The sequence below is a fragment of the Pseudopipra pipra genome, chromosome W, assembly GCF_036250125.1.
Source record: "Pseudopipra pipra isolate bDixPip1 chromosome W, bDixPip1.hap1, whole genome shotgun sequence".
NCBI lineage: Eukaryota > Metazoa > Chordata > Aves > Passeriformes > Pipridae > Pseudopipra > Pseudopipra pipra.
The window spans coordinates 63,645,684-63,673,388 of NC_087580.1; the positions used below are offsets into that span (position 1 = coordinate 63,645,684).

Sequence of the window (27,705 nt, forward strand, 5' to 3'; positions counted from 1 at the left end):
AGCTCTGGCACCTGAAACACCTCCTCCCCCTCCTTCTTCACTGACCTTGCTGTCTGCAGAGCTGTTTCTTTCATATATTCTCACTCCTCTCTCCTGGCTGCTGTTGCCCAGCTTTTCTCCTGCTCCCTTCTTAAAAATGTTATCCCAGAGGTGCTACCACCATCACTGATTGGCTTGGCCTTGGCCAGCAGCAGGCTTGGCCTTGGAGCCAGCTGGCATTGGCTCTATTGGACATAAGGGAAGTTTCTGGTGTCTTCTCACAGAAGTCACTCCTGCAGCCTCCCCATACTTGCCACGTAAACCCCCTGCAACCATAAAGCAGTTCTAGAATACAGGTCTACTTCTTAAATTCAGTAGATTACAAAGTATCTTAGGAACACAGTGTATGTGCTCTGACCCACAAACACTGGGAATTCACCAAATAAGTCTTAAATGCGCCATTATGCACTGAAAATTTTCCTAGAAGCCAGTTTTCTAACAGAGCAAAAAGGAGGATGCTCTGAAAAAAAAGCAAGACCTTTTATGATTGCTTAATAGTTAATGGTCAATTTTTTTTCTTGCTTTTCTGACAAAAAGCCACACCAGAAAGATCATTTTATATTTTTTATTGTATGCCAAAGTTCATTAAAGATGGGGCATTGCTTGTATACAAGTTACTCAAAATTTGTGTCTAGGCAGAGACTCATGAGATTCATTAGCAATCTGACATTTCAAAGCATAGGCTTGTTCAACTAGGCCACAAAAACAATACTGTGTACAAGCAATAACTGAAAAAGAGTTGCAGGTTCAGGAGTTTCCAAATATTACACATCTTGACATCTCATCAGGAAATAAAAATAAAATTGAATAAAAGCAGTCATAATATAAAATAGCAGCTTCATATAGCTTTTTCAAGTTTTAATTTTATTCAGAAACTGTCAGTTCAGTTTGCCTCATTCTTTGAAGCTTCATCAAAATTTTCAACAAGATCTAGAAAAAGAAAAATGTTAAAATTCAAGTCTGACCCACTTTGTCTTTGCAAATTTCCCCCCCCAAAAAAGTTCCAGTTCACATCGAGTGGTTACATAGCAAAAAAAAAAATAAAATCAGCATATAAAATACAGACCAAACATCTAAGAGCTTCATGGTTCATTCTTCTTGTTCAAACCAGTAAGTTTGAAATGGTTCATTATAAAGCACAATTCTAGGAGCATTTAACTTTACCATACCCACAACAGGGCAAAGTGATACTGAAAAGGCAGTTTCTTAGCACTCTTCTTACTGAATATTAAATAATTATCTTAGTCATAGCTATTATTCCTAAACAGGACAAAAATGCTAGCTCAAACCAGTGGTCCGTCTAAGTCTCATATGGTGTCTGAAAACAATGCCCACAGAAATTCTATAATAGAATCACAGAATGTCCTGGGTTGGAAGGGACCTTAAAGTTCATCTCATTCCAACCCCCTACTGTGGGCAGGGATACTTTCCACTAGACCAGGTTGCTCCAAACCCAGTCCAACCTGACTGAACACTTGCAGGGATTGGGCAGCCACAGCTTCTCTAGGCAACCTGTGCCAGTGCCTCACTATCCTCTGAGTAAAGAATTTCTTCCTAATCAAAGAATTACAGAATCATTTAGGTTGGAAAAGACTTCCAAGGTCATCGGGTCCAACCTTTGACCGAACACCACCTTGTCAACTAGACCATAGCACTAAGTGCCATGTCCAGTCATTTCCTGAACACCTCCAGGGACGGGGACTCCACCACTTCCTTGTGCAGCCTGTTCCAATGCTTAACCACTCTTTCAGTGAAGAAATTCTTCCTGATGTTCACTGTGAACCTCCCCTGGCACAGCTTGAGGCCGTTTCCTCTTGTCCTGTCACTAGTTGCCTGGGAGAAGAGGCTGACCCCCACCTCCTTTCAGGTAGTTGTAGAGAGTGAGAAGGTCTCCCCGAGCCTCCTTTTCTCCAGGCTGAGTCACCTCATCTCCTTCAGCTGCTCCTCATAGGACTTACTCTTCCAGACCTTTCCCAGCTCTGTTGCCCTTCTCTAGACACGCTCCGGCACTTCAATGTCTTTCTTGAAGTGAGGGGTCCAAAACTGGGCACAGTACTCAAGGTGCGGCCACACCAGTGCCCAGTACAGAGGGACAATAATTAATATCTAATGTATATCTACCCTCTTTCAGTTCAAAGCCATTCCCCCTTATCCTGTCACTCCATGCTCTTGTAAAAAGTCCTTCTCCAGCTTTCTTTCAGCCCCCCTTCAGGTACTGAAAGGAGTGACTAGTCAATACTCTTATCAGCCCAATCTTATACTGCACATATCTCTCAGCAAAATTAACTTTTCTTCCACTGCATGCTTGTTCTTACCTGGAACTTCATCATCATCATCATCACCACCAGTAGTAAGTGGTGCTTTTTCATCCACAGCTGCAAGAGCAAGTAGTTCAAAAGCATCAGTCAAGCTCACCATAAGCATCTTGATTACAAAGCTGCTTTGCTTTGTGTTTTTTGAAAATATTATCAAAGAGTCTGAGCTAAACTGCAATGCTTTATCCAGTTCCCCTGATGAATAAAAATCTACAACTAACTCTTTGTTACTAATAATGTTCAAACAGACTAGCAGAAAAATGAGAAGATTCATGCTAAACCAGTTTACTAGTCACCATCTTGGTTCTAGATATATAGAGTGCCTTGAGTGGTGTGGAATGATGGATAGGGTTAAAAATTAGAGGAGACTAAAAATTACAGGATAAAATGCAGCTGCTGTTCTTTGGATGGAATGCAGTTGACATGCCTGTAGTGGGTTGACCCTGGCTGGATGCCAGGTACCCACTAAAGCCACTCTGTCACTCCCCTCTGCAACTGGACAGAGGAGAGAAAAAAAAACAGCTAAGATTCATGAGTTAAGAGCTGGGAGAGGTCACTTACTGATCACCATCATGGGCAAAACAGACTCAAAGTGGGGATATTAATTGAATTTATTACTAACAGGATCAGAGCAAAAGAGTGAGAAGTAAAATAATCTTAAAAACACCTTCCCCCCACCCCTCCTTCCTTCCAAACTCTACTTCCTCCCCCCCAGCAGTGCAGGGGGATGGGGAATGGGGGTTACAGTCAGTTGTTTCTGCTGCTGCTCAGAGAGAGGAGTCCTTCCCCTGCTCCCATGGGGTCCCTCCCATGGGAGACAGTCCTTCACAAACCTCTTTGACATGAGTCTGTCCCACGGGCAACAGTTCTTCATGAAACTGCTGCCACATGGGTCACTTCTCCATGGGGTGCAGTCCTTCATGAATGAGCTGTACCAGCATGGGTCTCTCACAGGGGCCACAAGTCCTACCTGGGAAAAACCTGCTCCAGTGTGGGCTCCTCTCTCCACAGGCTGCAGGCCCCTGGCAGGACCCTGCTCCATCATGGGCCTCCCACGGCATCACAGCCTCCTTCAGATATCCATTTGCTCCAGTATGGCCTCCTCCATGGGCTGCAAGTGGGTCTCTGCACCCTGATGGTCCTCCATGGGCTGCAGGGGGACAGCTGCTCCACCATGGTCTTCACCACGGGTTGCAGGGGCCACAGCTCTGGCACCTGGAGCACCTCCTCCCCCTCCTTCTGCACTGACCTTGGTGTCTACATTGTTGTTCCTATGTTCTCACTCCGCTCCTCCCTGGCTGGAATTTTCACCTGCGCAACAACCTTCTGTTCTTAAATATGTTATCACAGAGGCGTTACTATCATTCCTAATTGGCTCAGCCTTGGCCAGTGGCAGGAAGCCCGTCCTGGAGCTGGCTGGCATTGGCTCCACCAGACAGGGGAAGCTTCTAGCAGCTTCTAACAGAAGTCACTCCTGTAGTCCCCCCCCACTACCAAAACCTAGCCACAGAAACACACTAAAATGCCCCACAAAGGTTCTCTAAACAATAATAAGCACCTGCTATGGGAGATGCAACAGAGGAGTGGAGTCGAGACGCCGCGGCCTCCCTCCATAGACATCCCTGCAGGGAGGGGAACATGGTGATACTTTGTAGTTCAAAGACACTACAGTATCTGACCACCAAGGGAGATAGATGCCAAGGATGACTACCCAATTAAGTACTTATGACTAGAGTCACTCAAGCTCCACCTAAACCTGAAGAGATAGTATAAAAGTAAGTTGGGAATAGGGGGAAATTGGAAGACTCCACTGAAACTGTTAGGATCAGTCAACAGGCTGAACATGTCTTCCCCCCCAGAGGGACACCTAGTGGGTAAGAAATTCATTCTATGTGCACTAAAAGCTGTTATTAGCACTAGAGCTTGTGCTTGTTTGTACTATTAGTACATTGCTTTAAATATGTTTTTGCAGTCAGACACTATCACTGATGACCTATAAACCTTATTGTCACAATTTGTATTAATAAAGAGTGTTATTCCATAAACTGTTAGAGTAAGTCCTTTATAAGGTGCTAGCAGTTGCCGGCAGCGGTTAGCTGTAGTAGGCAGCTTTGACCTTGAGCTACAGCTGTGGTCTGGTAAAGGAACAAGTAAAACATCATTAAGGAAGAAAGTGTGAGAAAGAGAAGAAAAACAGTTGCAAATAGAAGAAGTATTGAAGATGTAGCAAAGAAAAGGTCATCCAATCATGAACTGTTTGTCTTTGAGTGAACCAATTATGTATGGACACACATTCTTAAGAAAGATATAGAAAGGCTGGAAAAAACAATAAAGGAAGCTTTTTGGGCTTTTGGCTTGTGTGCACAATTCCTTGTGTGTTGTGCCCGTCTCAACAGCGACAGTTAGCCCCCCTGAAAAGGGCAGTCAAACCGCGCTCCGATCGGGTGAATCTGTTTGGTGAAGAGTCCCCCTTATGGGACACGTGACAGACTGGTCGGACATAAGGGTTTTCGCTTCCCTGGGGCATTGACAGACAAATAAAACACTAGGGGTCAAGAAAATCTCCCCTAAGGCAGACTCCCCCCTTTCTCATGACATTAAAATTGGTGCAGTAAAGCAGGGTCGTCATGGATAATCTGCCGCAAAAATACAAATGTGCCCTTTCCCAGGCTGGGAAGGAGTGGGTTCAAAGGTTTCAGAAAGTTAAAGTTGTGGAATGCATTCAACAATGTCGGGCTGAGCAGAAATGTAAGGAAGGAAAGGGTAAAGGTGCGATTTGTGCAGTTTTAAGAGCTTGTGTGCCTTGTGCACAACAAGAAGCTAAAAATTCACCTGCTTCTGAACAGATTTCTGATGTTGAGTACACTGTTTTTAAATCTGAATATGAGGTGTTGAAGTCATCGTTAACCTTTGAGAGGGAAACAGGAGAAAATTGGAAGCTCGAGTTGGTAAAATTGTTGCTGAAAATGAGCTGCTTAAAACTGAGGTTGACCACCTTAAAAGTCTGCTCGCTGCTGTGGACCACGAAAAGAAACTGCTGCTAGAAAAACAGCCTCCCACTTCAGTCAGGCAGTTTCATAAATCAGTGTCTTATCCTGACATCAAGACTTGGAAATGGGGATATTTGATGCCTTAAAACTTTTTGGATGTTTTTAGCTTTTTATAGATTTTAGAAGTAGTTGTGTAGTAAATGTAGATTTTAATGTAGCTGTATAATCCCTTACCCTTTAGCATAGTAGTTTACAAATACCCAACCCTATTACCCCATTTCATATCAAACCCCTCTAAATTCCTTTAGCATGTTTAGTCTTGTTTTCAAGGTAGAATTGTAGAAAAACACCTCTGTTTAAGAACATTGCACCCTAGGTCTGGACAACAAGATACAACAACAGACAAAAGCAACCTTCAAGCCCAGAACTTTGGAGGAGCTCCAAGGACTGTATGTGCTGTGAAGAAGATGAAGATGAGAAAAAAGGGGTCCCACATGCCCCCAGACCCAGTTCCTGAAGGGGCGTGTTGAAGGGGCAGAACTGGGCAGAACCGGGGGGTGGATAAATCTGGGATTGGACAGACCATATTATAAAATCATAGAACCACTGCTTGGGTGCGTGCGCATCGCGTGTATTCCTGTGGTCCTGAGGGCCTGATTACACGACCCGCTCTTTTTATCTTATACACTAAATTGGTCTGGAGTTTTTTTCTCCGCGATCTCTTTAGGTTACACTATGATTGTGATTATGATGCAACCACAGAGAACCCTAATTCTAAATCTGATGAGAGTAAGAAACTAGGAGACTCTAAAGTTGAAATTATGTTTATACAGACTCCCGAATCCCCTAACATTAATGATAATGAACTAAAGGAAAATTATTCCTTACCCCCCTCAAATTCTTTTGTGCATGAAACTGAATCCACTAAAAAAAACTCGGGGTGGACAGGAGAACCAGACCCAAAAAACAACTCAATCTGATTCAAGTGGCTGATTTGCAAAAGTATTATGGCAATAAGCCAAGCAAAATTAAAATCCAGCAAGAAGAATCCTATCAACACATACATAATAATGACACGTACATTGGGATTCCAGTTGGTTCTTGTCAGAAATTAATAAAATTTCTAATAGATACGGGACCACAATATTTAATATTAACACAGCAAAATGCTGAGAAGCTGGGATTACAACTCAGACAGCAAAGTGCTAAAATCACTGGAGTAAAAGAAGCAAGCAGTATCTGCCAAGCTGCTAAGATTAATTTATGGCCTCTAAGCAAGCAGTGGATGTTGACTACTCGCTTTGCAATTAAAGATCACGATGAAAACATTTTGGGCTTTGATGTTCTGAATGGTCGAACCTAGCATCTGCCAGATTGTGATGTGTGGTCTTTTGGTTCAAATGTCGACTCCAGCCCCAAAAGAAATCGGGAGGCTGTAGTGCAGTCACTTCACACTGCACCTGCATTCCTTGATACAAAAAATTCCTGCTGCAGCACAAAGCAGCACTTCTGTAGTTGATACTAACTTGGAAAAACAATCAATATTTACTCTTGATTACCAGCACTTAAATGTCAACACAGCCCCACTAACAGCTGCAGTGACCAATATTGCAAACCTAACAGCTACAATACAAGAAGCCGTGTGCTTGGGTATTGATGGGGTAGAAAAGAGAGATATTATCACTTGCTCACACTCTGCTAATTCTCCTGTCTGGCTGGAGAAAGAGCTGAACAGACAGCTGTGGTTTACAGTGTTGCAGGGGACTGCATGCCAATATTGGGCTTTTAACTCCTGATGTTCTAAATTTTGTGGAACTGATAAATCAAATTCAAAAACTGTACCAGTCATGGATGTCAGCCCTGAATCCAAAAGATATGGGTTTATAGAAGAGGCATGTCTTTTGCATCCAAGGTTTTCACTTCTGGAACACAACAAAGCACAATTCATGCCTGCCCAGAAAGGAGTGCAATCACCCATAACTGCACATGTTGTGCTTGCCAAAATCTTAAAAACAGTCTCACTCTCTCTGATCGGAGGAGACCCCCCCCAAAATTGTAGGTGAAGCTGCAACAGCTATGTGGCAAGCACTTTGTAAAGTAGAAGTTGAGATTCTGCTTGAATGTCAAACCCCTCTTTAAATTAACTCTGCCGGTTGCATTTTCAGCTGAGCATATTTCCTTTCTTTTCTGTTCCACAGGAACACCAAATGAACTACATGTGTATCAGGGATGTTGATACTTTTGGTCAGTGTTTGGTCCAGCCACCTGTAAGAGTTTATATTTTCCCTGCCAAGTTCACTGATAAAATGGGAACTTCGTCCTTGGAGAGAGAGCTTCTTGTATAAACTGTATTAATTGGTGTTCTGTGATTGGTTCATCGTCTGCCAAGGACATTCGAAGGAGAAACCGAAGGGGAGTTGATGAATTAATGCCCCCAGACTCAATTAGGAAAGATCCCCGAAGCATACTTGTGCATGTGGAAGGGAAATTCCAAAGTACTCACACATGCGCTGAAGTGATGCCCTTGCATAACCAAGGGGATGGGACTGAGAACCTCTGGCGGGGCGGTGCTGGCCACACCTGCCTAGGCAGACGTAATCAGTTGATTGTATAAAAGCAGACAGGCTGCTTTTTGGGTGAGCGTGCTCCACACAAAGGACCAAGTTGTCTTTAGCGGGGACGCCTGCTACGTGTGAGCCTCATAACCCTCCGAAAAACACAGCTGCTGCAGAGGATTTTATGGCATTTGGAGTTGGTAAGATACCCCCATAAATGACACCTGAGTGAGTAGGGTGTTGTATTTCCTCATTGTTTTCTCTTTCTCTCAGGTTCCTGTTTACTTCAGCCACTTCTTTGCAATAAATATTGTTTTTATGTTGAGCTTTCAATGGTATTATAGTTTTCAGTTTTCAGTATGTTCCGAACCCTCCCTAATACAACGTGGATGGATGAATTAACCCACACCAACTTTGAATACATACAAGGAATACTGGCATTAGTTTTGGATGCAATACTGTTTCTGCTGTGCATCATTATCTTGAAACCTGAAGTTTGAGGATGGCAAATCAACAGGTTGTATTTATGTACTTCTAAATATACCTATGTCTAACCTAGATTTGTCTGCAGTAGCACTGCACAACAACATCACCTTTTATAAGCAAGAGTGGACCATCACAGACAAGAGTGAAAATCAACACATTCCATCTCTAAAAGGAATTAAAGGAGACATCATTTCGATAGGATGCCAAATTCAAAATAACACTAAGTGCATGACGACAGTCTTAAAAAACAACAAACATACCTGCTCTTTTAAGCATGAGTGCTAGCACACCTTTAAAATATCTCATCCAATGATTGTAATGTGCCTTTGGACAGACCCCCAGCTCGAGTGAGCTTGGGCCTTCAATTCAAACTTGTTGAAGAAACATATTTAACATCTCAGTCTCCAACAACTCAGCATCCTATCAAACTGTGTCCTCACATCTATAATACTGGTCCTTACTTAGATAAAAATACAGGTCAACAACAAATGTTAGTTAACCCCACATGGTCCCTCAAACAAGTTAAGCTGTTGATGCAAAATAATGTTTCTACAATCCAACCAGCTTGCTCACCATTCCTGAAAACCTCTTATGCAGGATGGACAGCATGGTTGAATAAACTAACCCTCTCTTCCTCCAGGCGAACCAGGAAGGATGTGACTGGCATCCTGGGAACAGGATTGGGAGTTCTAAATAGCAAGGACTCTGAAGTATTAATGAACAAACCAGTCACAATTACCAGGGACCTAAATAAACTAGAATCATAGAATCATAGAATCATAGAATCAGTTGGGTTGGAAGGGACCTCCGAGATCATCAAGCCCAACCCTTGATCCACTACTGCTGTGGTTGCTAGACCATGGCACTAAGTGCCACATCCAGTCTCATCTTAAAAACTTCCAGGGACGGAGAATCCACCACCTCCCTGGGTAGCCCATTCCAATGCCTGATTACCCTCTCTGTAAAGAATTTCTTCCTAATATCCAACCTAAACCTCCCCTGGCAGAGTTTAAGACCATGCCCTCCTGTCTTGCTGATAGTTGCCTGGGAGAAGAGACCAACCCCCACCTGGCTACAACCTCCTTTCAGGTAGTTCTAGAGAGAGTGATGAGGTCTCCCCTGAGCCTCCTCTTCTCCAGGCTGAACAACCCCAGCTCCCTCAGCCTCTCCTCATAGGACTTGTGCTCAAGTCCCTTCACCAGCCTTGTTGCTCTTCTTTGGACCTACTCCAGCATCTCAATATCCTTCCTGAACTGAGGGGCCCAGAACTGGACACAGTACTCCAGGAGTGGCCTCACCAGCGCTGAGTACAGGGGAAGAATCAATTCCCTGGACCTGTTGGCCACACTGTTCCTGATACAGGACAGGATGCCATTGGCCTTCTTGGCCACCTGGGCACACTGCTGGCTCATGTTCAGCTTCCTGTCAATCCAAACTCCCAGGTCCCTCTCTGCCTGGCTGCTCTCCAGTCACTCTGTCCCCAGCCTGTAGTGCTGCATGGGGTTGTTGTGGCCAAAGTGCAGGACCTGGCACTTGGTCTTGTTGAACCTCATCCCGTCAGAATCAGCCCAACTCTCCAGCCTATCCAGGTCCCTCTGCAGAGCCCTCCTGCCTTCCAGCTGATCAACACTCCCCCCCAACTTAGTGTCATCTGCAAATTTGCTGATGGTGGACTCAATCCCCCCATCTAACTCATCAATAAAGATATTAAATAGAACTGGGCCCAACACTGATCCCTGGGAGACACCACTAGTGACCGGCCGCCAACTGGATGCAGCACCGTTCACCACCACTCTCTGGGCCCAGCCCTCCAGCCAGTTCCTAACCCAGCAGAGTGCTCCTGTCCAAGCCGTGGGCTGCCAGCTTTTCCAGGAGTATGGTGTGGGAGACGGTGTCAAAGGCTTTGCTGAAGTCCAGGTAATTACCTCAGTGGGAGGGAATTAATGAAAAAGACCATGAATTGATCACAAATGCACTTAACATCGTCCAAACCAATGGCTTATCCCCCTTGAAAAGGGCAGCTGAACCACCCTCCGATCTGGTGAATCTGTTCAGTGAAGGGGTCCCCTTATGGGACACTGACAGACTGGTCAGACATAAGGGTTTTGGCTTCCCTGGGGCACTGACAGACAAATAAAACACTAAAGGTTGAGAAAATCTCCCCTCTCTAAGGATTGGGAAAATCCCCCCTTTCTCGTGACACGTGGTAATCATTTTCAGCTAAAAGCACAGAGACTGATTTTACCCATTTCTGAAAAGCAGCTTGGTTTATTGATTACAAGCAGTTCTTGAGGCTTACATGTTTTACAACATTAGCAAGTTATAAGGAAATCTTGGGATCTTATGATCTTAGGCCTTCAAGAAAAACTAAGGTGTAATTGTGAAGCTGCAGGTAGACACATATAACTAGAAGCACTTAAAGATATTATTCTTCCCTGGCAAAGCCAGAGGAATGTGGAACTGGATACACAATTTTATACTTTGGTGGTTGAGGTAACCACATGTCCTGGTCCACATCTCTACTCAGTAATTTCTTAACTATTCCCATTATATTTGCCAGTGCTAGTGAGACAACAATGTCCATTGTAGCAGACCAATGAGCATCTGTAAGCAGTATAATGCTAAGAATAGATATCTCAAGTCCCTGGGTGCCTGTGCCACTACTTTTACTACTATTCTTAGGTGTACTACCTAGAGAGTATGAGACATCTTAGACCATGACCTCCATTTTATCCTAATTAATCCTTCTCAGTTTTCAAGAAAAGCATAAGCAAAGAGATGGGTTTATGCTAGACTTCTGAAATTGCTGTACCATGATTTCTAGAGAATCAAAATAAATTAATGCATAAACTTTGTTCAGAAAGGGTTTAAGGACAAGGTCACCACTGTCAGTGACCCATGGAGGCCCATGGTGGAGCAAAGATCCACCTGCAGCCTGTGGAGGACCCCATGCCAAAGCAGGTGGATGCCAACAGGAGGCTGTGACCCTGTGGAAAGCCCATGCTGGAGCAGGCTCCTGGCAGGACCTGCAGAGAGAGGACCCCACACTGGAGCAGGTTTGCTGGCAGGACCTGTGACCCTGTGGGGAAATCATGCTGAAGCAGCCTGTTCCTGAAAGACTGCACCCCATGGAAAGGGACCCACTCTGGAGCAGGAGAAGAGTGAGGAGAAAGGAGTGGTAGAGACAAAGCGTTGAGAACTGACCACAACCCCCATTCCCCGTTCCCCTATGCCACTCAGGGGTAGGAGGTAGAACAGTTCGGAGTGAAGTTAAGCCCAGGAAAAAGGGAGGGGTGGGGAGAAAGGGTTTTAAGATTTGTTCTTATTTATCATTATCCTACTCCAATGTGACTGGTAATACATTCAATTAATTTCCCCAAGTCAAGTCTGTTTTGCCCATGATGGTAACTGGTGAGTGATCTCTCCCTGTCCTTATCTCAACCCACAAGTCTTTTATTGTATCTTCTCCCCCTGTCTTGTTGATGGACGGGATAGAGAGCGTGGCTTGGTAGGTACGACGGATTAGTGGGAGGGGGAGACCTTCAGGCCCTGGGATCCAGCCCATCACCTGGAGGTGAATGCTCTTCCCCCCTGCCCCCCGCCACGTGGCCGGCCACCCCGTAAGGAGCCACACAGACCACCAGGGAGGGACGGACGAAAGAGGAAGTTTATTGTGGGGTAGGGGCTTATAAGGCTTTTAGGAGGGTCAAAGGGGAACCAATTACAAGTTCAGGGGCACAGAAAAAACCAATCAGGTAAAAGGTTAACAGCCAATAGGAAGGGGTTAACAAGGACCAATGAAAAACACCTCAGGACATCTTCTCAGGACATTCCTGTATGGGAGAAAATAGTCCTTCACAGGGGGTGTCGGGAACACGAGCAACGACTTTGCAGAAAAAGCAAAAGCCATTTTAAAACCTGTTTAAACCACATTAAAAACTTCTGTTTCTATAACATTTGAACTGTTTTCTTCTTTTTCTTCACTAGTCCATCTCTGACAGGACTTCTTCCATCCTACATATGGCAAATCCATTGCCACAGGTAGGCACCTGGCAGCCAGCCAAAGTCAACCCACCACAGCAATCTGCAGGCAAGTTTGATGTGCCAACATTTAACCAGGCTTCTAGCACAGTTGAAAAATGGGCAAGCTCTGGCTAAACCCTATAAATCCCTGCAACTGCATTTGTTGCCATTAAGATATACCTAGCTTATCTTAAGCATTATAGCCTAAAGGGTTCAAAGAGCAGTTGCTTCCAAAAATGCACCACAAAAGCAGCTTGCATAGCTACTCTGCATCTGTGGTATGATGTCTATCATTAACATTGCCATTGACAAAAAGGTTTTTGTTTAAAAGTGTTAAGCTTTTCTGCTCACATAAAATGACAAGGTTTCAAGTAGATCCACGTCCTCCTAGAAAATATACTGGCGCATTTTTTGTGCATTAATAGATATATTTTGAAGGCTCAAGTCCCCCTTGGAATTCAACTGACATATTTTATCAAATATACTAAATTTCCTAATGAGACTAGAGAGCTACAGAAGTGGTACATAACTGAAAAAGAAAAGGTAAAAGCCGTTCCATGTTTTGAAACAAATCAGTGCTTAATTTACAAGGTACAAATAATTAAAATGCTAAATATGAGGAGCAAATATAATGAGGGTCTATTCTACAAATGTGAGCAGGTTGACACACTAAAGCAGAATGATAATCTATCTAGTCTACAGTTCCTGACAGAGGTCAGCCTAGACACCAGTGTAGATGTGCATGAGGTCATATCTAAGGAAGTCTGAATCTTGTATGCTGGTGGAAGAAGAGGACTCAGTGAATCCTGGGACCTGTAAGCTACTCCAGCTTCTACCAACAGTAATGTGATGGTTTCAGTCTAGGCCTTCCTGGAAACCAGTTTGTAACCAGGAAGGAACTAGGAAGGTGACCAAGGAAGTATTCCATGCTATTCCTTTACGTAACCTAGGGTATAAATAAGGCATTGATAAGAGAGTTCACTCTCTTCTCTTCCGGCGAGGTTGGAGAACGGTGGTCCCTGTCTGGGCCTGGCTTATCTGGAGCTGAGGCCTACAGTAACTGCTGTTATCGGCCACGCGTGAGGGGGGAGTGCTGGGCCGTGTCCAGACGTACTGCTTTCTTTCAAGGGAAGTGGTGAGCTCTTGCCAATTCTTCAGCTTTGCTGGGTTTTTAGACTGTGTAGATCTGTTTTATTATTTGTCCCTTTTCACCCTATTTTATCCTTTTCCCTTCTCCCTTCCCCCCTCTTCCCTTCGACTTCGGGAAGCTATTTGGGGTCATAGATTCATATATATAATTCTCATTGTATATCTCTGTTTTATACATAATATATATATATATTTTTGCTAGAACTTTGGCTGCCTGGTTTTTCGTTTTTTTTTTCCTTCCCTCTCTGGGAAGGAGACCCTGTTGTCGAGTTTCGGAGATTTGGCAGGAAGCCAACTCCAAACTTGCACAAGTAAAAACACATACAAAATCTTCAAGACCATCATTCTTGGGTAGAATTACTGAAGCATGAAATGCTGCAGATGTGCATGGGGATTGTTTATCCAAATGCCATCGTCAACATACACTGCTGACAAACCCTGGCTGCATGAGCTAGCTATGATGGTTTCACACTATTCTGAAACTTCCCTAAACCAGAAAGAACTGCACCATCTCCTGATGCCTAATGTTAAGTGGTGTAAGGCAGCCACAGAAGGGGAATAAATGAATTTTCACAGGGCTCAAGTGACCAAGCAGGGCAAGAGTGTCCTGGACAATAAGCTGTCTGGATTTATAAACAGAGCTTTAAACTAGATTTATTGGGGGAAGGACATAGTGTTCTAAGCACTTGAAAAGAGCTGGGGCTGCCAAGGCATTAGGAAGCAACAGGAAACACCTGTGGATTGCCTGAAGGGAATTAGGGTGAACTCCTCTAAAAAGGAGATGTGGCTGATAGCCCAGCTAAAGTGCCTCTATACCAATGTATGCAGTATGAGAAACAAACAGGACGAGCTGGAAGCAGCTGCCCAGATGGAAAACCATGACCTGACTGCTATCACAGAAACTTGGTGGCATGAATTGCATGATTGGAGCGTTGCAATTGATGGCTAAACCATTCAGAAAGGACAGACAAGGAAGGAGAGGTGGGGGAGTTGCCATCTATGCCAAAACCAGGATTGATTGCATGAAGCTATCTTTGAAGAACAGCAATATGCAGGTTAAGAGCTTGAGTGAAAATTAGAGACCAAGCCAAGAAAGGAAACTTTGTGGTTCAACTGCAGGAAGCATTATGCTCGCATGCCCTGATCCTGATAGGGGACTTTAACCACACAGATATCTGTTGGAAAAACGGCACAGTGAATTGCAAGCAGTCCAGGAAACTAGTGGAGTGCTGTAGTGAGTTGACCTTGGCCAGATACCAGGTACCCACCAAGCTGCTCTATCACTCCCCTCTTCAGCAGGACCAGAGAGGGGAGAAAAAAAGATAGAACAAAACTCATGGGTCAAGATAAAGGCAGGTTAATAAAGCAAAAGCAAAGGCCACACATGGATACAAAGGAAGACAAAAGATTTATTCTCTACTTCCCATCAACATGTGATGTCTGACCACTTCATGGGACAAGGGCTTCAGTATGTGTAGCAGTTGCTTCAGAAGACAAACACCTTTATAATGAATGCCCTCCTCCCCTTCCTCCTCCTTTCCCTTAACTTTTATTGCTGAGGAGATGTTAATATCCCTTTTGTCAGCTGGGGTCAGTTGTCCTGGCTATGTCCCTTCCAAAGATATTTGCCCACCACCAGCCTACTGTCCTTGGGAGGGTGAAGGGGGATATTGTTGGAGAGACAGCCTTGATGCAAAAGCACTAGTATGTTATCAACACCTTTCTAGCTACCAATACACAGCACAGCACTGTGAGGGCTGCTATGGCAAAAGTTAACTCCACGTCAGCCAGACCCAATACAAGTGGCTTTAAGGACAACTTCCTAGTACAGGTGATGGAGAGCCCAACCAGAGGAGAGGCACTGCTGGACCTATTGCTCACTAATGCAGAAGAACTTATGGCCTTAAGCTGAGGCAGGAGAGATTCAGATTAGATATTAGAAAAAAATTTTCACTGTTGGAGTGGTCGGGCATTGGAATAGGTTGCCCAGGGAGGTGGTTGAGTCACCATCCCTGGGGGTGTTTAAGAGGCATCTGGATCTGGCACTGGGTGATATGGTTTAGTGGTTACCAGTGGTAGTGCTGGGTTGATGGTTGGACTTGATGATCTTAAAGGTCTCTTCCAACATTGATGATTCTATGATTCTAAAGTCTTTCTAACTTATTGGAGAGGTCAAGATTGGAGGCAGCCTGGGCTACAGCCATCATGCCTGGGTAGAATTCTCAATTTTGAGGGGTACTGGATGGGTAAAGCAGTAGTCAGGACCCTAAACCTCAGAAAGGCAAACTTTCAGCTGTTTAGAGCGCTACTGCGTGGGATCCCTTGGAAAACTGCCTTCAGAGATAAAAGAGCGAGGAGATATTTATGTTGTGCTTACATTAGCCTTAATTCAAACCACAGGAGTTGCATGACTTAAACAAGTTTCTCCACTCTTTCCCAAGAGCAATGACTTGCGCCATGACAAACATGCTTGTCAAGTCAGACACAACCCACCCTTTCCCAGACACAAGTACAACTTTGTCATAACTATAGCAAAGCTATTATTTGGAACAGTATTATTCCACATAAAAAAATGTGATGAAGTGAAAAAATATCGAACACTTGTAGCAGAAGAGTGGCAGGCACATTGATATGAGGCATCTGTTACAAGCATTTGTCCCTGGGACAGGTGGCATCCAAAACAACAGGGAGGAATTAACGTGAATCACAGAAACACAGAATAGTTTGAGTTGGAAGGGACCTTAAAGACCATCTCGTTCCACCCCCCTGCCATGGGCAGTGACACCTTCCACTAGACCAGGTTGCTCCAAGCCCTGTCCAACCTGGCCTTGGACACTTCCAGGGATGGGGCAGCCACAGCTTCTCTGGGCAACCCATGCCAGTGCCTCACCACTCTCTGAGTAAAGAATTTCTTCCTAATATCAAATCTAAACTTGCCCTCTGTCAGTTTAAAACTGTTACCCCTTGTCCTATTATACGCTCCCTGATAAATAGCTCCTCCCTTAAATAAATAGTTGACTCACCTTGTTATAAGAAGAGAGATCTTAAAAGGTTCATTTTAAATCCTTCAAGTTTTCTTTCTTTCAAGCCCCACTTCTACCATTAGGAAGCCACACAGCTGACACTAGGAAGGAGGGACCTGAGCTTCATTGGGAAAGCGGTTCACCTCCTGAAGGCTACTTCTAGCAGAATTTTTTTCAGTGGGAAGTTGACAGACAAGAAGCATCACCAGCTTCAGGAATTGAAATAGAGTCTATCTTTGCTGGCAGCAAAGCAGAGAAAGAAAAAATGTAACAATCAACTTTACACAAGTAGATAGGAAGACCCTACATGCAGGACATAAAGAATGGTCCCAGTGTTGACAAGCATGTCTTTCACTCCCAATTCTTACCCTGTAGCAGTAGCACCTTTTCCAAACACCACATACACTTGAGTCCCTCCTCTACTTTTCTTACATAGTTTTAGGGAGAACAAGTGTTCAGGTTCTTTTACCAATTTAAGGATAGAATATGAAGATGGTGTATCTAGCTTAATGGTCATGCCAGTCCTGTTCTCTACACTGTTCTACACACACAGATATTAATATATTTCCTTACAAATACTGTATAATTCCCTCTTAGCTATCAAAAAGCCCATGCAAGAAAAATTCCTTCACCACACCTGTGAGGGATCAAAGCAGTAGCAAGATGTCTGTCCTCAAGTCCCTCTCCCTATTGTTTATGTTTCCATTGAAAGTGTCAAAACAGACATACCTTTTTTTAAAACCTAACTCCCAGAGTAACTTTATCTAGCTTTAACGAACTAGGTATGCCAAAATATGGTAGCCACACCATGAAATCCAGTCTGGCTACAACTTTCTAGTCCTAGACCAGCTGCAAGATATGCTAAGAGACAGGTGCCTCTGCTTTATTCCATTATATTCACTGTTGGATTTGAGCTATAAATAAGATTTAAGTCTCATTTCTTTAGAAGCATTTTATAATATGTTTGCAGACAGTAAGAGAGCACTGAATTTCACTGCAGCTATATACAAATAAGCCACATGTCAGCTGCCAGCAGGAAATGCATTTAAGTTTTAACTTACATTGCTTGGGTAGGGCTTCTGCCAATCTCCTCAGGCTAGTCAAACTGTCAGCTCCAAGCTGATTTAAGATGCTAGGAAGCATTTCTGTCAGCTGCTTTGTCTCAGCGTGGCCAGTGATAGTGAAAGTATTAGCAGCCAGGGATGCCTGAACTTTAGGGTTATTGAAGTGAATGACTGCTCCTTGGTTGGTAAACATATTTACCTGCAAGAAAAAAAAGAACACACCACACCACCCCCCCAGTATTTCAGGTAGTTTAGAATGATTTTTCAATTTAACAGGAAACTAGCTAAAGTTCCTAAAGCTCAATTAAACATCTATAGATAATTTACAGGCAAATTTAAGATGTTAATTATCAGGAAATTAAGTTTAATACGTTTTATATTTCTATATAGAAAAGCATTTTTCCCTTTGAAGTAATTACCTCTTCAATTCCAGATATATTGTTGACACCCAGTTTCTTTAAAGAAAACTGAAGTTTCTTGTCATCTGCTGTAGTTGTTCTGTGGACAACCTTCTTCTTTCTGCGGGCAGTACCCTTTGCAAAAAAAAAAGTTGTGAATTAATATTTAATTAGTTCTTTGCAAACTCTAATCCTCGTGGCCATATAACTACTCTGCAGCCATCTACAAATCAACTTTGTAAACAAATTTCTACTTTTGTGTTACAGCACACACAACCCCACCCCTTCAACTGCACTGCAGCAGTCTTTCCCTTGCTATAAATAAAGCAAGCTTTGCACACTTGTGAGAAGTGGGAGATTTTAGGAAGCAATGCACCAGAGAAGCTTTACTTTCCAAGTCTCATGGGGATTCTGCAACATCCTACTTAGAAAAGAAAAACTGCAAGCTTATCCTTGTCTGTTACCATAGGCATAAAACTGAAAACTGATCATCCCCTGAAGACTGACATGCTCTACAGTCCTGTATGCCTAAAGAGTTGCTAGCTTAATTTGGTGACAAATCAACCTCTACGGAAAGATCTATTCAGACATCATTCCTAGGACTAACCCCTAAAAATATCTTTGATCTTTAAAGTTCCAAGTGACTGAATTCTTAATTCACCTGGTTATATATGCATTGTCAGACAGAGCAGCATACTTCCTGAAAGTGTATGTGCTGCACAGCAGGAGGCGTGTGCAAGTGTAACTGCTACAGCAATACTAATGATGATCAGTCTAGTGACAGGTCATGTCTGCACTCCAGTGATTTATACCACTGTAGTAAACGGAAAAAAAGAAAAAAAAAAAAGGTCTCCAACAGTCAGGAAAAACTCTGCTGGAATGCCCCTAACCATCAGCTTCCTAGTGAAAAACGCTCAACAGATTTTAGTCTATCATCCCAGTAAATACAAAGTCTCTTTTTTTTTTCTATCCCTTATCCTTTACAGTGTCAAGACAATACGGAGTTGCATCTGGTTTATGTTAGGGATTATCTAGAGCTGTGAATGTTAACTGTTTAGGTGGAACAAGTTACCTGGAATTAGGATAAACTTTCATGGTTGCTCTACTTCTGACATTTTTGTTCCAAGAAGTTATAAAACAGTTGTGAAAAGTAGAAGTTCTGGTCACAGTTTGCAACTGTCTTTTCAGGCTGCAACTTACATAACATCATCAGAGTTTAAAGAAATGAGCTTCAAGATTGCTTAAAGGTTACTGGAACAACGTAAGACTAAGGCATAATAAAACAGCTTTAAAAATCCAAAATTGGGGCATGACATGAGTAGAAGTTTGGCTATGTTGTTTCTCAGTTGTTGGGAGGAAAGGGTTAAAAGTGGAAGATTTGGTGAGGAGGATGATAGATTCGCTCAAAGTGACCTTGCAGCTGAACTGAAGAATATCAGTGTGGGAAACAATATATTATGCCTACTGCTGTTTATTCTCTGTCTGTTTTGAGAAGTAGAATTTTTGTGTAGAGATGACATAGGTGTTTACAGAGACTTGGAGGCACTCTCACGGACATGCTTGAGCTGTTGGGAGAGAGATCAAAGCACAGAGGAGACCACAGCACAGGCCCTTGATAAATTGGTGCAAACAGCAGGCCTTCTACCTGCTAGGGTAGACTAAGCGTAACAGTGCCTGCGTTCCTGCTTTTGTGGTTTGGTGGTCACCCTGGTTACCTGCATATATTTGGTTCTCATATCAGTCAAATAAGAATAATGCTGAACAGCTGATTCTGATACTGAAAAAGTCAGAGTTTGCCTCTAATACCACAGGGGAAACACTTCTGAGCAGTTTTCAGTAATTTATGAAGCCCATTAATTTTTCCTTAGACAATCTTTCTTAAGTTGTAGTCAAATTTTGACAATAAAGAGTCAGAGACCATAAAGCTATCAAAGTATAATTAACAAATGAAAATGAGAAAACGCAAAACCCAAAACACATCTCCATCTGATGGACTTACACATTTGTGCAAAATTTGAAGAACACTTATTTTCCCAAAATATTTTATGGACAGCATCTTAGAGGTATTTTCAAACCTAAATGATTTTATGAAATATATTCTTTAAAAAAATACTTCTACATAATATTCCAGACCACTCCTTTTTAGAAAGCAAAACAAGCAAAGGTTAAGCTTCCCTACAGACACAGAGTTCTAGATTTCTCTAGGAAAAAGGTTTGGAAGAAACGACATGACATTTAGCTGTATCGATATCCTACACAAAAGCATCAAATTTTACATAATGAAATACTACAATAGCCTTCAACCTAAATATAATATTTATCTTGTTTTTTAAGATCTACAGGCTTGCAGTGTTATGAAAATCTTCCAGTGGAGGCAATGTGCAACCTTTTCTCACAAGGAAGAAAAAAAGCCAAAACAATACAGTGATAAAGGTTAAAACCCTCTATAGTCAATTGCACACATGCTGGTAACATGCACATAATCATCAATATAATACAGCAGTTCTCTGCTTAACTAGTAAACCATACAAAGAATACACAAAATCCCAAAGCCAGTTAATTACTTGATTAATCCTGATTTAAGGCTGCCTAAATATCCATGTAAAGACAAAAAGCTTCAACAGGGGAATAAAAGCTATTGGAAACTGTAACAAGTTCTGTTGAATAGAATCACAGACTGATTTGAGTTGGAAGAGACCTCAAAGATCATTTAGTTTCAACCCCCTGCTGTGAGCAGGGACACCTTCCACTAGACCAGGTTGCTCAAAGGCCCATCCAACCTGGCCTTGAACACTTCCAGGGATGGGGCAGCCACAGATTCTCTGGGCAACCTGTGCCAGTGCTTCACCACCCTCTGAGTAAAAAGTTTCTTATGTCTAACCTAAATCTACCTTCTTTCAGTTTAAAACTGTTGCACCTTGTCCAATCACTCCATACCTTTGTAAAAAGTCCCTCTCCAGCTCTCTTGGAGTCCCTTTAGGCACTGGAAGGGGCTCTAAGGTCTCCCGAAGCCTTCTCTTCTCCAGGCTGAACAGCCTCAGCTCTCTTGGCCTGTCTCCATAACAGAGGTGCTCCAGCCTTGTGATCAACTTAGTGGCCTCCTCTGGACTCACTCCAACAGGTCCATTTCCTTCTTACGTTGGGGGCCCCAAGAGCTGGCTGCAGTATTCCAGGTGGGGTCTCACAAGAGTGGAGCAGGGGGCAGAATCACCTCCCTCGACCTACTGGTCACACTTCTTTTGATGCAGTCCAGGACGCGGTTGGCTTTCTGGGCTGCAAGTGCACATTGCCGGCTCATGTTGAGCTTTTCGTCCACAAACACCCCCAAGTCTTTCTCCCCAGGGCTAGTCTCTATCCATTCTCCACCCAGCCTGTACTTGTGCTTGGGATTGCCCTGACCCAGGCACAGGACCTTGCACTTGGCCTTGTTGAACTTCATGAGGTTCTCATGGGCCCACTTGTCAAGTTTGTCCAGGTCCTTTTGGATGGCATGCCTTCCCTCCAGCATGTTGACCGCATCACACAGCTTGGTGTCGGCAAACTTGCTAAGGGTGCACTCAATCCCACTGTCCATGTCGCCAATAAAGATGTTAAACAGTGCTGGTCCCAATACTGGACCCCTGAGGATGCCACTCATCACTGCTGTCCCCTTGGATATTGAGCTGTTGACCACAACTCTGAGTATGACCATCCAGCTGATTCCTTATCTACTGAGTGGTCCATCTGTCAAATCCATGCCTCTCCAGTTTAGAGACAAGGATGTCATGCGGGACAGTGTCAAATGCTTTGCACAAGTCCAGGTAGATGATATCGGTCACTCTTCCCTCATCCACCAACACTGTAACCCCACTGTAGAAGGACATCAAATTTGTTAGGCATGATTTGCCTTTAGTGAAGCCATGTTGGCTGTCACCAATCACCTCCTTATTTTCCATGTGCCTTAGCATAGTTACCAGGAGGATCTGTTCCATGATATTGCTGGGCACCAAGGTGAGACTGGTGGGTCTGAAATTCTTTATGTCTTCCTTATTTCCCTTTGCAAAAACATGGGTTATGTTTCCCCTTTTCCAGTCAGTGGAAACTTCACTGGACTGTCACAACTGCTCAAATATGATGGATAGTGGCTTAGCTACTTTCTCTGCCAGGTCCCTCAGAATCCATGGATGCATCTCATCAAGCCCCAGGGACTTGTGCACCCTCAGGTTCCTTAAATGGTCTTAAACCTGGTCTTCTCCTACAACTGGTAATTCTTTGTTTTCCCAATCCTTGCATTCACCTTCTACAACTCATGTGGTGTGGCTGGAGCACTTGCTGGTGAAGACTGAGGCAAAAAAGTCATTGAGTACCTCAACCTTCTCCATGTCCTGGGCAAACAGGTCTTCCGTTTCCTTCCAGAAAGGGCACACATTTTCCCTAGTCTTCCTTTTATCACTGATGTACCTATAGAAGATTTTCTTGTTACCCTTGACATCCCTGGCCAGATTTAATTCTATCAGGGCTTTAGCTTTCCCAACCTGATCTGTGGCTGCTTAGACAATCTCTATGTATTCCTCCCAAGCTACCTGTCCTTGCTTCCACCCTCTGTAGGCTTCCTTTTTGTGTTTGGGCTTGTCCAGGACCTCCTTGTTCATCCATGCAGGCCTCCCAGCATTTTTGCCTGACTTCCTCTTTGTTGGAATGCATTGCTCCTGAGTTTGGAGGAGGTGATCCTTGAATATCAACCAACTTTCTTGGGCCCCTCTTCCTTCCAGGGCTTCATCCCACGCTACTCTACCAAGCAGATCCCTGAAGAGGTGAAAGTCTGCTCTCCTGAAGTCCAGGGTAGTGAGCTTGCTGCATGCACTCCTCGCTGCCCTAAGGATCTCAAACTCCACCATTTCATGGTTACTGCAGCCCAGGCAGCCCTTGAACTTCACATTCCCCACCAGCCCCTCCTTGTTGGTGAGAATAAGGTCCAGCACAGAACCCCTTCTCATTGGCTCTTCTATCATTTGGAGAAGGAAGTTGTCATCAATGCATTCCAAGAACCTCCTGGATTGATTGTGCTCTGCTGTGTTGCCACTCCAACAGATATTAGGGTGGCTGTACTCTCCCATGAGGACCGGGGCTTCTGAATGTGAGGCCGCTTCTATCTGTCTGTAGAGGGCCTCATCCACTCAGTCTTCCTGGTCAGGCAGCCTGTAGCAGACCCCCACTATAACATCACTTGTCCCTGCCCTCCCTTTAATCCTGACCCATAAACTCTCAGTCAGCTCCTCATCCATCCCCAGGGGGAGCTCCATGCACTCCAACTGGTCACTGACAGAGTGCAACACCTCCTTGTCCTTCCTTGTCCTGCCTGTCCTTCCTAAAGAGCCTATATCCGTCCATTCCAACACTCCAGTCATAGGAGCCTCCCACCATGTCTCTGTGATGCCAATAAGGTTATAGCCCTGCGGGTGTGTGCATGTCCTGTTTATTCCTCATGCTGCGTGTGCTTGCATAGAGGCATTTAAGTTGGGCCCCCAATGAAGCTGACTTACTGACTGGAGTGGCTGGAATTCCTTGATGCTGCTCTTCCCTTGGTGCTCTCTTGCTGACCTGTGATCCCTCTCCAGGCTCTGGGCATCTCTCGCTGGCCCTGGCATCTAACTAGTAGGAGTGGGATGGATTGAGTTTCCCCTCTTGGCAACTTTAGTTTCAAGCCTTCTTCACCAGCTTGGCAAGCCTATGACTGAAGATGCTCTTCCCCTTCTCTGACAGATGGACCCATCAGCCCCCAGCAGACCAGGTTTCTCAAGGCAAGTCCCATGGTCTAAGTAGTCAAACCCCTGGCTGTGGCACCAGTCCTGTAACCATTTGCTGATTCACCAGATTCGACTGACCCTTTCAAATTCCTTCCTTTTGACCAGGATTGATGAGAAAACTACCTGCACTCCAGAGTCCCTTACCACTGCTCCCATTATCTTATTTTAGAACAGCTTGTATCCTAAAATATTGTGTGCATGTTTCCTCAGATGTAAAAAAAAAATAATTTACTAACAAATTCTTGTATTAAAACTGAAATTGTAATTAACATGTTTACTAGCATACAACTATACTCAACATACTTTTTTATTTTCAGATTATAAGTAATCACAAAGCTACATACATTCAGATGTTATAATAAAATAAAAAGGTCTTCTGAGCATGTTATTCTACAATGATAAGAGTATGACAAGTACAGAAACTCCAGCTTTGTTCTAAAAAGCAAGAAAACAGCCATAGGCATCTTAAAGATTTGTGATAAGAATTTGGAACATAGCACTCTAGTCTATTATGGAAACTATACCCATGATCACGTGCTGTAAGATCTAGTTACTTCAAATTCTAATCATAGAATATCCTGAGCTGGAAGGGACCCACAAGGATCATTGAGTCCAACTCCTGGCCCTGCACAGGATAACCCCAAGAATCACACCATGTGCCGAGAGCATTGTCCAAATGTTTCTTGAACTCTGGCAGGCTTGGTGCTGTGACCACTGCCCTGGGGAGCCTGTTCCAGTGCCCAACCACCCTCTGGGTGAAGAACCTTTTCCTAATATCTAACCTAAACCTCCCCTGACACAACTTCAGGCCATTCCCTCGGGTCCTGTCACTGGTCACCACGGAGAAGAGATCAGTGTCTGCACCTCCTCTTCCCCTCATGAGGAAGTTCTGAGGTCTCCCCTTCTCTAGGCTGAACAAACCAAGTGACCTCAGACAGTCTTCATATGGCTTCCCCTCTAGACCCTTCACCATCTTCATTGCCTTTGTTTGGACACACTCTAATAGCTTAATATCTTTCTTATATTGTGGTGACCAAAACTGCACACAATATTCAAGGTGAGGCTGCACCAGTGCAGAGCAGAGCAGGACAATCACCACTTTTGACCAGCTGGCGATGCTTTGCTTGATGCACCCCAGGACACGGTTGGCCCTCCTGGCTGCCAGGGCACTGCTGACTCATATTCAACTTGCCATTGACCAGGACCCCCCAGGTCCCTTTCTGCAGTGCTGCTCTGCAACATCTCATTCCCTGGTTTGTACATACATCCAGGGTTGTCCTGTCCCAAGGGCCTTTTAATATAGTCTATACAAGAATATAGGCTACAAGTCAGCTATAATATAACAAATCCAAACAGAAAAGGCTGCAGGTTCAACTCCTCCTACATTCTGCTTCTACTGAACTGACTAGAGACCCCTACAGCAGTGCAGCTTCCCCCAAGGACAGTCCAGCCAAGCCAAGAGTCCTTAGGGTTGCTCCCCACCCGAGTTTTCAGGATCCCATATCCATGGCCCCACATATGGACAGGGACTCACATTCCCGAGGGAAGGGATGGGAGACAATTCCTACCTTGCCACCAATGCGCACTTGGGCCTGGAGCTTGGCAAGCTTTTCTTGGTTCATGATCGTTTCTTTCATCTGTGGAAACAAGAGCACCCATGGAAAACAGGTCAGGAAGCGCCCGGCAGCACAGGCCACAACAACCCAGGCCCGACAGTAAGGTAGGTGGGCACGAGTGGTTCTGCAGCTACCCCTCTCCCCACACACACCGCAGGCGGGAGGACGTCCAAGTCCTGCTGGAGCGGGGGGGGGGGCGGTCTGCTCACGCACAGTGCCACCGAAGCTCAGCTCAGCTACCCTCAAGCCCTGCCCGTAACTGCCTTGCCTTGTTTTCCCTTCTCCCAGCCACGGCCGCCCACTGACCCACGGCCCTCGGTCGCGCAAGAAATTCCACCCTAGTCCCTCCCCACCGTCTCCTTTGTACCTTCTTAGGGCGGAAGCAGCGGCGCCAGAGCGTGGAAAAGGTGAGGGTTGTGGGCGCGGGACGAGGACGGAGCACAACACACGGGATAGAACGAGATGGCGGCCGGAAGGAAGGTGAGGCACACCGCGCTGTCGCTGCTTGGGTCAGGAGAGTGCGCCCTCCGCGGCGGCAAAATATGGAGTGGTGGAGCCACCACTGCGGGAGGAGTTAAAGGAATTGTTATAAGTAAAATCAGCACTAGGCTCAAATCTCGTAACAAAAAGTTTTATTATAGATTTATATAAAAATCAAATAAGCAAAAACAGCGCTGGATGACTGGATGAGCCTTCTTTTCTCATCCAAGGCACACTTTAATAATTGCTAATCTGTCTTTTATAGGTTTGTAGCTGCACGTCTCTTTCAAAATCCCCTCCTTTGTTCTGAGTCATCAGGTCTATCTGCGCAGGCTCTGTTCTGTTGCCAAGAGGCTTTACGCATGCGTTATCTTGTTGCTAGGAGACAAGCTCGGCTCTGTTCACTTCATCCTTTTGGCGTAGTCAGCTTTTCTGCGCATGTGCTATCCTGCCGCTGGGAAATAGTTGTTCTCTTTTTCGGTTCTTTTTCTTATTACATAACATAACAAAATATCACTAATTATGGTAACATAACATTATGGTTTGGGTGATATATAAATAATTGTGATTCGTGAAACAAATGGGTGACTACATTAAAACAGAACAAATAGATTCTAAAACTCAACTACACCCCCACAAGGAAACAAAACAGACTCTCACAAGGTCAAAAGGCCTAAAACTTTCTCACTATCCTAAGAATGAAATATAGTACAACTTTAAGTCTTTAGGCGCCTACTTGTCCAAGAATACATGAATTATGACTGGCTGCAGAGATAGCTCCTTTAGCCTTAGCTGTAAATATAATAGAACTTTAAATCTTTAGGCGCCTGTTCGTCTAAGAATACTGGTTGTAGAGATAACTCTCAGCTTCAGCTGTGAGAAAACTTACACATTAAACATTTAGCCAAAAACCCACAGAATATACATGTATATGATACAATCAATGTGCATGAGGTAGTCAAGACAAACACTAAATGAAATTATTACTTGAAACTTATAGAAACTTGAGACTTTGTTTATCGCAATTTGTAATCACAGTGTTGCAAATATAATTTGATAAGCAAATTATCTCTCCTTTGGTCTTTATTGGCTATCACAGTATGAAATGGGGAGTGGAAGTTGCCCCACTTGTAGAGTGTGATGGACTCTAGTAAGCATGCTGTGCTCCACAAAGTAAATTTATTTGTGTGGTTGAGCTGGTGTGCAAGGTAAAGCCCGCGCCTCTTCTTCACCTCCCCCCCTCTTTTCCTCCCCCCGCCCCTTCTCCTCCCCCCCCCCCCCTTCGGCCGTGTTCGTTTCTCTGCGATCTGGTTTGGTGTGTGGCCTGTCTCCATTCCCTCCCTGCTTTCCCCACCTTTTGTTGCTTGTAGCCTCACCTGGCAGTGTTTTTTGCTACGAATGGATCTGTCCTCGTTTTGGCTTTTTTTTTTTCCTAGAAGACATTTAAATGTTGTATTTTCTTTCTTGTTTATGTAACTCAAACCTTGTCCCCATATCTATGATTTTTCTTTTAGATCCAGTTCTTCATGAGCTGCTCTAGTGTGGGTCTCCCATGAGGTCACAAGTCATACCAGCAAATCTGCTCCAGCGTGGGCTCCTCTTTACACCTGTCCACAGATCCTGCCAGGAGCCTGTTCCAGTGTGGGCTTCCCATGGGGTCACAACCTCCTTCAGGCACATCCATCTGCTTCAGCCTGGGGTCCCCCACAGGCTGCAGGTGGATCTCTGCTTACTGTGGATCTCCATGGGCTGCAGGGGGACAGCCTGCTTCACCATGGTCT

At 44.3% G+C, this 27,705-nt stretch overlaps 1 protein-coding gene across 1 annotated transcript; it reads right to left on the bottom strand.

Moving 5' to 3' along the window:
* Nucleotides 1-922: 922 nt before the first annotated feature.
* Nucleotides 923-27,700, bottom strand: LOC135405073 (transcription factor BTF3-like). The gene is given in 8 exon segments (XM_064639790.1): nucleotides 923-969; nucleotides 2,355-2,414; nucleotides 17,642-17,843; nucleotides 18,064-18,177; nucleotides 25,397-25,465; nucleotides 25,812-25,892; nucleotides 25,894-26,048; nucleotides 27,658-27,700. Coding segments are annotated over 8 exon segments (771 nt in total).
* Between the last annotated feature and the right edge of the window lie 5 nt (nucleotides 27,701-27,705).